Source organism: Oenanthe melanoleuca, chromosome 15 (genome assembly GCF_029582105.1).
Source record: "Oenanthe melanoleuca isolate GR-GAL-2019-014 chromosome 15, OMel1.0, whole genome shotgun sequence".
Classification (NCBI taxonomy): Eukaryota; Metazoa; Chordata; class Aves; order Passeriformes; family Muscicapidae; genus Oenanthe; species Oenanthe melanoleuca.
Window position 1 is genome coordinate 3,479,966 of NC_079349.1, and position 10,746 is coordinate 3,490,711.

The following is a 10,746-nucleotide window of genomic DNA, read 5'->3' on the forward strand; positions in this document are numbered from 1 at the left end:
GTTAACACGCGCAGGGCTGGGACAGCGGGGAGGACAAGAGTCCTTGAGAGTGCCACTTTCTAAAGGGCTGCCCAGGAGGCACTGTCCGGGAATCCCTTCAGGGATACGGGGGACAAGGATGAGGGAGGCTGAGATCCAGCACAAGAGGATTTCTTTTCAGCTGATCCAGGAGACACACGGCCTAATCCACGTCCTGCTGGATAACCTCGGGAGGGCTTTTTGCCTTCTCTGAGCTGTGCTGCTCCTCCCTGCACAACTGATACTCCCCTCTGCTGAGAGAAATGCCTGGAAAGTGAAAATGAAGGAACCTCCAGCAAGACCTTCAGAGACCTGGGTCGTCCAGGACAGTGGGTGAACCTACTCCTGAACTCATATATTCTACAATTTTGCTGTCCCCTTTAATAAACCCTGTCACCCTTCACAGACTCGTCACTTAGTCTCTTACACGGGGTAATACCACAGGTCTTTTTTTTTTTTTAGAGGTTAAAAACCTCTTTGTATTTTTGGTCTGTGGCTTCCTTAGTGATAGTGATGATAACCCGAGCACACCTTTGTTCCCTGCATGTGAATCTGCACTTGGACACGCTGAAGTTGCACAAGACATCTAAAACAAACGAGAATAAAACCCTTTTAGCCATTGTTGGGAGCGATTTCACAAAACCTCTCATTTGCATTCACCGAGAAACTCCCTGTTGTGAAAGCACTTCCCTGGCTTTGTTCCACTGCCCCTACACACCGGAGGGGTTTTTCCTGAGTTCCTTGGTGGACAGTCATGGTGGCACATCCATGGAACCAGGTCCCCAAATTCTCCCTGATCACCTTCACACAGAAGTAACCAGTTCAGCGGAGATGTGTCTGGACTTTTTTTTTTTTTTTTCTCTTCTTTTTTCCTAGTTGTTGCCTGCAATTGGGCACAAAGTTCCCTGGGCATTAACCGGCAGATGACAGAGACGGGACAGGGATAAGGACAGGGACAGTCAGCGCCCGTGCTGGATGGGGCACCTCTGGCGCACCAAACCAAGCCTGATTTGAACTGAGCTGAGCTAAACCGCCCGGAACGGTGCTGAGCTGTGCCGAGCCGCTCGGATCGAGCCTATTCCGTAGGAACCAAGGACGCCCAGCTATTTGTACTCGTGCCGCGCTGCTGGGAGCAGCCCCGAGCCGCGGTGGGCGGTGCCGGGCCGGGCCGGGCCGGGGGCGGAGCGGGGCTGTCCCGAGCTGCGGGGCCCGGCCCGGCCCAGCTGAGCTCAGCATGCTGCGGGCGCTGGTGCGCGGCTCCCGGCTCTGCCCGGCCCTGCTCCGGGCTCCCTTCTCGGCCGCCGCCGCCTCCCCCATCCCGGCGCCCAACCCGCGCCCCGACATCGCCTATAACAAGGTAGGGCCGCGCGGGGAGCCCGGGCAGCGGGGCTGGGCTGGGGCTCGGGGCTCCCGGCTCCGCCGATCTGGGCCGGCCCGGGGTGACGCTGAGCCCGCAGCAGCCGCGGGTTTGGGCCCAAAGCCTTGGAAAAGAGCAGCTCTGGGTGCTCGGAGAGCAGCTCAGGTGCGGGGCACGGGGCGTGTCCCATGGCCAGCCGGCTCTGTCCCCTTCCCCTCGGTGCGTTCAGCAACCCCGCGTGGCTGCGAACAACCCAAGGAAGGGGAAAGGGCACGGCAAGGGAGGGGAAGGTGCTTGGGTGGTTATCTGCAGAGAGCGGACCCTTGCTCCAGGAAAGTCCTGTGGGATCACCTGTGCGAGGTGCTGGAAGGCAGAGCTCCGGCCACTCCCTCCCCGCTGGCCGTGCCCGGGCTCTCGGTGCTTGTCTGAGAGTTCAGCAGGTTCTTGGCGAGCAGCACGATCTTTGCACTCCCATTCCCTTGCCACAGACCTGAAAAAAGAATTACCCTTAGAAAGAAAGATTTGGTAAAAAGCTGCCATTAGAACCTGGTTCTGGTGCATGGGGACTCTAAAATCGGTTAATATGGGAAATAATAAAATCATTTAGATTGGAAAAGACCCTTAAGACTCATAAAACCATAAGAAATGCTGTAAAAGCTCTGGTGCTCTGGACAAAATCAACTCACTGTATTGTCTGTGTCTGAAGCATTTTCCCACTCTTCAGTCTCCTGAGCTTCTCAGCGTCCCTGCACAGCTCCAGCCAGGTTTCCAGCTTGTGCAAGGACCTACCAAGATGGGAGCCCTTTCTAATTCACGTGCTATTTGCTGAGCTGTGAATTCTTTTATTCACTTGAGGCTGTGTTGTGTGCTTTTAGGCTTAAGTATCTCCTTATTGCTGCAGGTTTGGAGCCCACACAAGTCAAGTTAAGCCCTTTTAATTAACCAGGCTCCTTAGATGCCATCAAAGAACCAAATCTCGCCCTGATTTCCCTGGGATCTGGCTCGCAGGCTCAGCCCTGCTTGGCTTTTTCCTTGCAGATTTTCATAAATAACGAATGGCACGATGCAGTCAGCAAGAAAACCTTCCCCACCATCAACCCAGCCACGGGAGAAGTCATCTGCCAGGTGGCTGAGGGCGATAAGGTAAATGTTGTTGGGATGAGATGGGTTTGTTCTCCATGGGAGCAGCTCCAGAGGGAGACACCACCCCATGTCTCACCTGGGCAGCTCCGTGTTTGCAGCTGTGTCTGATCTATGCAAATATCAAGTGCTGCTTGTGTCCTTCCTCAACTACTGTTCAAAAAGAGAAATGCTGGGGAATAAAGTCATGTCATCATCACCTGTCTTATGCAAGGCCTTCCTGGGAGTCTGTGGCAGAGCTGAGGTGATGTTTCCCAGCAATTTGGGGTTTTTCCTACAGTCTGGAAACTTGTGTGTGTTCCCCAAGGGAGGAGTGAGTGAGGGAAACCCTTTGTTGTTTGCTTGTCTGTGGCAGCCTGGCTTGTCCTGGCCAGACCATTGCAGCAAGCCAGGACAGAGAACCAAGGAGGAACCAGCAAATGCCCTGACAGCACAAAATCGTGGATCAGAGACAGCTGGTCAAGGAAAAAAATCCCTTTTGACTGGATTGTGAAAAAGTGCCAAAAGCAGACTTCCAGCACTTTCTCCATGCCTTGTTCTAGGATGCAAATATTAACCCAGCAGGTGACACTGCAGCAATAACCTGATGATATTTGCAGTGTGTGTAGCTGAAATAGCAGAGGGTGAGCAGAGGCTGTGGCTGCACAGCTGTTGCACCCATCTGCTCCGCTGCCATTCCTGCTCCTTGCTCCTCAGGGATGCAGCCTGGGTGGGAAAGCTGTGACCTCACAGAGTTTGTGCTGAGCTTGGTGGCCCAGGGCTGTACCCATGTGCTCCTCTGGGATTGAGGAGTGCCTGTCAGCGGGGCAGCTGCCAAGGCTGCAGGTTCTTCCCCCAAAAGCCTGGCAGGAGCAGCCTCTTGTGCTGTGTTCTCCTGGAGAGCAGGGAGAGCTTTTGCTGTTTGCAGAGAGGGAGTGGGGGCTGGTTGCTCCTGTCTCACCCTGTGCTGGGCTCCCCCACAGGCAGATGTGGACAGGGCAGTGCAGGCAGCCAAGGCAGCATTCCAGCTGGGCTCTCCCTGGAGGAGGATGGATGCATCTCAGCGGGGGAAGCTGCTGAACCGTCTGGCCGACCTGATCGAGAGGGACCGCGCCTACCTGGCCGTGAGTGGGGACTGGGGATGGGGGGTGTGATTGGGCGGCCTGGGGGCTTCATCCCGGCCTGGGACAGACCCACACGGGGTGGGGAAGCACTTTGAGCAAAAGGCCAACGTGCAGGACACATTCAGGCTGCAAACTGAGAACTGGCTCAAGGCTGTACATGTGACTTCCCCCCAGCTCTTCAGGAAACTTCTCTGTCTTTTGCAGGCCCTGGAAACTCTGGACAATGGCAAACCCTACGCCATCTCCTACCTGGTGGATTTGGACATGGTGGTCAAATGTCTCAGGTGGGTTTGGAGGCCACAGCTGGCCCATGGAACTGAATCTCTGCAGGTTCAGCTACCTCCATGTTCAGGTGCTGTGGGATGTGGATCTGACTGATGGTTTCATACCACACACTTTGGGTTTACTTTTTGCTGTAATTCCTCTGACTTCTCAAAGTCAAACAAATGATGGTGATCTGTTACAGCACAGAAATTGCAATGGGAGACACAATTTTTTATATTTACTGTCCATTCAGACACAAATATTTCTATTTACTGTCCGTTCTTTAAATCACCTGTTTGGGAAATACCTGCACTGAGCTGTCTGAAGTGACTGAAAAAGAGGAAGCCTCTTTTCTTTTGGCAGCAGACTTGTTATTTTAATTCCAGTGACCAAATTGTTGTTGTTTCCAGATACTTTGCAGGCTGGTCAGATAAATTCCATGGCAAAACCATTCCTTTAGATGGAGATTTCTTCTGCTACACCCGCCATGAGCCCGTGGGAGTCTGTGGACAAATCATCCCGGTGAGTAAAATGTAACAGTTGCTGCATTCTTGCAAGCATTCAGTGTTACACTGTGAGTTCTCCTCTGCTGCAAACCTACTTCCTCCCAGGGGTAAACAGAGCTGGGCTTGCACCAGCTCCCAGGGCTCTTACTTCACTGGGGGAGTGCAGAACTGCCTGTTGATTTCTCTGAGTGAGGTTTAGTTTGTATCTGCTGATTAAAAAAAAAGGGGGGGCTTTAAACCCATTTATAGGAATTACTGACTCAGAACCACAATTAAGTTTAAACTATTACCTAAAATTAACCCAAAAACTTTGTGTGATAAGAAAAAATCTGACTCTTACCTAAATGCTGATTTGAGTGGAGCTCACTGGTTAATTACTGACTAAGCAGAAACTTTTCAAGTTCACACCAGCAAATCCTTCCTTGTTTTTCAGTGGAACTTCCCATTGTTGATGCAAGCATGGAAACTGGGGCCTGCCCTGGCCACTGGGAATGTGGTTGTGATGAAAGTGGCAGAGCAAACCCCCCTGAGTGCTCTGTACGTGGCCAGTCTGATCAAAGAGGTGAGGACAAGGTCAGGATTCCATCACTTCTGGAAGGCAGGATTGTCCTGGGCCTCTCAGCAGTTGATTTAGCAAAAAGAAAAAAAAAACCAAACCAAAAAAACAACCCTTGTTCATATAAATATGTGTGCAGATGATGCAAGTCTTGATTAGGGAAGGACTCTTTGAGGTTTGATTAGATAATGAACTTCAGGGTGTTCAGAAAATGAACATATATCTGTATTTATATGTGTATATACACCTTCAAATTGTCCTTGGGATATGGGGTGGGAAGAGGAATTATCCTGGTTTTTGCAAACAGCATTAAAATAAAATCAAAGGAGTAAAGGCTGTTGCTGGTGGGAGCCTCCTGAGTGTCACAAAGAGAGGAGGGGAGTGAAAGCCTTGGCTGGGAGAAGGAACAATGTTGCTGTGCTGCTGGGAATTGCAGGCTGGATTCCCCCCGGGCGTGGTGAACATCATCCCTGGCTATGGCCCCACGGCAGGAGCTGCCATCTCCTCCCACATGGACATTGACAAAGTGGCTTTCACCGGCTCCACCGAGGTAAGGAGCCCTTCAGCCCTGGGACAGGGCATATCCCAGAGCTGGGTAAAACACTGGAGGTGCTTTGCCTTCCACACCTCATTAGAGCTGATCCCAGGGTGAGATTTGCATTACATGAGACTCTGTTGTTCTGATTTGATTCTGTAGAATATTTCCTATTGTTTCCCTTGAGCTGCTTCTTACTGGAGGTGAAACTCTGGGCAGCCCTAAAGCCCTGCCAGTGAGAGGATTAACAGTAAATGCTGACTGAGGTGTAAACCCAGAGCTCTCTTGCTGATGTGGGAGTTAATTCCAACACCTGCTCTGCTCTCCCTGCAGGTTGGACACCTGATCCAAAAGGCTGCAGCAGAGAGTAACCTCAAGAGGGTGACCCTGGAGCTTGGAGGGAAGAGCCCAAACATCATCATGTCTGATGCAGACAGTGAGTAGCTGCTGGGCTCCTTTTACCTTGGCTTCTTCCAAGCAGAGCTGGAGGGGAAAGGAAAAGGAAGGGAAGTTCTGTGTGAGGCTCCAGCCCTGACACCACCACTCTGTGCTTCCTGCTATAGTTGTTGCATTTGTGTGTCAGCATTTCTCCACTTCCACTTTTTTCCCAGTGCTGGGTAGTTCAGTTATCAACAAAAACGAATTGTTTCAGTATCTTCCTCCAGTCCTTGCTCCAGTTTGTTTCCATTTCTCTTGAAGCACACCACTGTTTTCTCCTATGAAGTCCTGCTTCCCTCATCCCTTTCATATAAACTCATTTTTGGCCTTGATGAGCCAACACATGCTTTTATATGGCAGTTAAGTAAGGAAGAAAATCCATCCTTAATACCTGATAATTTCCAATGAGAACAGTAACCTAACTCAGCTTAGATATTTTTCTCTAGTCTGGGGTGCTTTAATAAAGAATTAAATCTGTAACTCCTGCCCTACCAACCCATGGCAAATGCTGTCAACTGAAAGGACTTTGTATCCCCAGCAGTCTCTGATAATTGTCCTTTGAAAAGAAGTCACAGGCTCTGGTTGGGTTTATTTGCTTATTTGTTTTCTCTCTCTCTCCCTAGTGGACTGGGCTGTGGATCAAGCCCACTTTGCCCTCTTCTTCAACCAAGGGCAGTGCTGCTGTGCTGGCTCCAGGACCTACGTGCAGGAGGATGTTTACAACGAGTTTGTGGAGAGGAGTGTGGAGAAGGCCAAGGCCAGGGTGGTTGGAAACCCCTTCGACTTCAAAACTGAGCAGGGGCCTCAGGTAAGAGCAGGAAATGCCCTGAGCTGTTATCTCATGAAATAGTCCCAGCCTTGAGTCATTGTGTAGATTAGAATGGGAGTATCCTTGGCTCTATTGATTAACCTAATTTGAACTGGTGCAGGAGGGAGGAGCTAATTAACCATCCAGATGATTCCAAAAATGATGATGGTGTTTAGAATTGATCATTTCCCTTTGGAGATTGCTTGGCAGCCTGTTGGAACAAGAAATTGCTTGGAGGAAAAGTAGCATTTCCAGCCTTTATCTTGATCCCTTGGGAGGCACAAAGGAAAGTGCCAGCACTACAGGTGTAAATTCCAGAGAAACATCACTGAGATCTTCAAGGGAAGGTGAGGGTCTCAGGGCAAAAAAGCAGGGATGTAAAATATCATCTTGATTCTGTGATTCTGTCTGTGGTAAAGTCTGAGCCTTAGCACAACCACCAAGATTCTGATTGTTCAGCTCCTATCCTAGAAAAAGTGTAACACAGGTTTCTACAATAAGAGATCCTCATGCTTCTGCATAAGTGCACAGTTTAAAGGGGGTGAAAAAAAGGACATTCTTCTCTAATTATTGGAGAGTGAACTGGTGCAGGAGGGAGGAGCTAATTAACCACCCAGATGATTCCAAAATGATACTGGCATTTAGAAATGATCACTTCCCTTTGGAGATTGCTTGGCATTGAAACAAAGAATTGCTAGAGCTCAGCAGGTGAGAGTGGAACCTTTTTCCTGATGTGTGTCCCCTCCTGGCTCTTAGGTGGATGAGGAGCAGTTCAAGAAGATCCTGGGCTACATCAGCACGGGGCAGAGGGAGGGAGCCAAGCTGCTGTGTGGTGGCAACCCTGCTGCAGACAGGGGCTACTTCATCCAGCCCACGGTGTTCGGGGACGTGCAGGACAGCATGACCATTGCCAGGGAGGAGGTGAGTCCTGCAGCACCTCCTGCTGGGCTCCCCCACCTCGAGCCTCTTTCAGGTTGCAGTGTGAGATGTAACTAAAAGTATTTATTCCATTATTGTCTGTTAAAACTAGGTGGAGCAGTGGTTTTGATTTTTTTATGACTTTTTTTGATTTTTTAGGGGGGGTTTTTTTGTTAATGAGCTACTGAGTTTTATTGCATGATTGTTAAAATTACATCATTTTATTTGATGTTTTACTTGGGGGAGGAGCTAAGCATTCTTACTTAGATATAATTTGAGATTTAAAATACTGTAAGCTTTATTTTTTTTATTTATAATACTAAAGCTTATTTTTATTAGATTTCTAGAAGTAGACTAAATGAATCTAAATTGCTACTAAACTTCTAGAAGAAAAAAACTACATCTTTTTATAAGATTACTACTTTAACAGAACTACATCTGTCACTTCAGGAGGACTGCAAGTACCATTTAATCAGACTGCTACCAACACTCTGACTGACAGGGTGTCAGGTTATATTCTGACTCTTTCAGGGTTTTTGGTTTTATTTTATTTTGCATTTTATTTTAATTTTCTTAATAAGTTATAGAGTTTTTATTTATACATACTAGTAAATACTAGTATGTAAATACTAATGGATACATACTTTTATTCCTATCCTCATATCTTTGCCTAAAAGCCCCTTCAAAATTATAATAATTCATGGAAAAAAAGTTTACATTTTCCATTCTAAAAAAGCTCCTGCCTTCCTTAGCAAACACTAAGATAAAGGTGTTGTTTCAAACCAAGACAGTGGCATTTTTTTTCCCCTCTTGCTGCAAACCCCCCAGGTTTACAAGCACGATGAGCTGTGAAACTCGAGGTTTCTCAGTGTTACATTATCTCCCCTTCAGGTTACACCCTGAGCCCTTTGTCACAGAGGAAGTGACACTGAATCTCCCATCCTGTGGGACACCCACAGCCTCCATTCACACACAATTTCCCTTGCTCTGCCTGGATTTTGCAGATCTTTGGGCCGGTGATGCAGATCCTGAAATTCAAAACCATCGAGGAGGTCATTGAGAGAGCCAACGACTCCAAGTACGGCCTGGCAGCCGCGGTGTTCACCAAGGACCTGGACAAAGCCAACTTTGTGTCCCAGAGCCTGAGGGCTGGCACGGTCTGGTGAGCCTGCACTGCCTGCCACAGCTGCTGGGGGTTGTTCTTGGCTAGCCCAGCTCTCCTGTGGCCTTCAATGCCAGACCTTCAGGTGTAATGGGAACTTGGAAAAATTTAGGTGGTTTTTTTTTTTTTTTTTTTTTTTGTATTTATTAATTTGTTTGGTTTGGAGCATCTCTTGTATGAGGGTGGTTATGTGGCAGTGTTCAGAAGGCTCCAAGGAGACCTTAAAGCCTCTTCCAGGGGGCTCCAGGAGAGCTGGAGAGGGACTGGGGACAAGGGATGGAGGGACAGGACACAGGGAATGGCTCCCACTGCCAGGGGCAGGGATGGATGGGATGTTGGGAAGGAATTCCTCCCTGTCAGGTTGCTGAGGCCCTGGCACAGGGTGCCCAGAGAAGCTGTGGCTGCCCCTGCATCCCTGGAAGTCACAGCAAACTGGACACTGGGACAAAGAGAGATGTGGGTGGATTCCATACCTGATAAATCCCAGTGTTGATTCATCCTGCTGGCTGAGGGAATGGCCAAATCCAGGAATCCTGCCCAGAACAGCTCAGATATCCATCTGTGCTGAGCTGCAGGAGTTTCATCCTCGTTCTGTTTCCATTCCAGGATAAACTGCTACGATGTGTTTGGTGCCCAGGCTCCCTTCGGTGGCTACAAAGCCTCTGGGAACGGGCGGGAGCTGGGGGAGTACGGCCTGGAGGCTTATGTGGAGGTGAAAAACGTGAGTACCTCTGGCTCCACAGCCCTCCAACCCCCTGGGGAGCTCCAGATCATCTTTGTGCCACGGGCACGGGCTGGGCTGAGAGTTAAACCCAGCTGTGCCCCAAACCTTGAGCTCCCCCCTCTCCCTGAGCTTTCCCAGTCTCCGATCCTGTCCCTGACTGGGATACACTGGGTTTTCTCCTGCCTCTCACCAGTGCAAAACCCTGAAAACTCTCCAGGAAAAAAAAAAAAAAAACAAACTTATAATTTTCTTTTTTTTTTTTTTTTTTTTTTTCCTTCCCCCTAGGTGACAATCAAAATTCCACAGAAAAACTCCTAAACTACAGCAACCTTCTCCACGACTTTGAGAAGAATTATGCAGCTTCATGACACACAAAGCTCAATACACAACATTTAGTATGCAAAAATATGTAACTCTGCATTAAGAGGTGTTTTTTAGGTGTTGAAAGGAGCTTTTGTTAAAAAAATGAAACAAACCTACTTGGCTTTATCTTTTTAAAATACCAAATACAGCTGGCTGAGCACTAACAAGATGGGTGTTTACTTTGGGTACATTTTGGGTATTATGTGGGTGCAATCACCCATAGGAGAGGGGTGTGATCTTTACATCTGTCTCATAAATAAGCTTATTTTTCCCAAGAAATCATTTAAATGCTTGTTTAGTCTAGGAGGATTTATATACTAGAAAATAACAACTGTGTGTTGGCTTACAGAATTAAGTCGATATCCCTTGTCCTATAAACTGTTTCTCTTCTGTGAACAAAGTGAACTGAGTTTGGTGAGAGAGCAGCAAGAAATCTGTGAGGGAAAAGTGTTTTGTTGTGTCCTGCTCATTGTAGCCACTCCAAATAAACATTTCTTGTCTCAGTGCAGTCAACACTAGTTTTGTAGGTTTGTGCCAGTGAGCCCAAGCACACACAAATTCCTGCATCCATTATTTTAAAGGATTTTTCTCTGCCCGCTGTCCTTGTGTTGCCTTGATGTTAAGGGAAAGCTATAGCTGGGAGCTGGCCCCGAGGTGTGAGGGGGGTCTGAGCCTGAGTCAGGAGACACGGCCATGCTGTGGTTATTGGGGAGGACGGTTCGTGCCCGGCCGGTTCTGACACTTCTCCTCGCCGCTTCCCCTCACGGCCCCAACGGCGGCCATAGTCCCCTCAGGCGCGCGGCCACCTGAAATCTCGCGAGACTTCGAGTCACCGGCCTCTCAGACCAGCGAGC

At 48.8% G+C, this 10,746-nt stretch overlaps 1 protein-coding gene across 2 annotated transcripts in view; it reads left to right on the top strand.

The window, feature by feature from the left end:
• The first annotated feature begins 1,168 nt into the window (after positions 1 to 1,168).
• Positions 1,169 to 10,746, top strand: part of ALDH2 (aldehyde dehydrogenase 2 family member) — a 157,950-nt gene continuing 148,372 nt past the window's right edge. The window contains exons 1-13 of one of the 2 annotated variants that reach the window (XM_056504697.1): positions 1,169 to 1,375; positions 2,414 to 2,518; positions 3,478 to 3,618; positions 3,823 to 3,902; positions 4,293 to 4,404; positions 4,822 to 4,950; positions 5,381 to 5,494; positions 5,813 to 5,915; positions 6,541 to 6,725; positions 7,482 to 7,646; positions 8,648 to 8,805; positions 9,412 to 9,526; positions 9,815 to 10,405. In XM_056504697.1, the coding sequence (XP_056360672.1) occupies positions 1,253 to 1,375; positions 2,414 to 2,518; positions 3,478 to 3,618; positions 3,823 to 3,902; positions 4,293 to 4,404; positions 4,822 to 4,950; positions 5,381 to 5,494; positions 5,813 to 5,915; positions 6,541 to 6,725; positions 7,482 to 7,646; positions 8,648 to 8,805; positions 9,412 to 9,526; positions 9,815 to 9,847 (1,563 nt within the window). In that variant the 5' untranslated portion in view covers positions 1,169 to 1,252 and the 3' untranslated portion in view covers positions 9,848 to 10,405. Of the gene's footprint in view, positions 1,376 to 2,413; positions 2,519 to 3,477; positions 3,619 to 3,822; positions 3,903 to 4,292; positions 4,405 to 4,821; positions 4,951 to 5,380; positions 5,495 to 5,812; positions 5,916 to 6,540; positions 6,726 to 7,481; positions 7,647 to 8,647; positions 8,806 to 9,411; positions 9,527 to 9,814; positions 10,406 to 10,746 lie in introns of those variants that run through there. The other variant, XM_056504699.1, reaches the window with a different exon arrangement.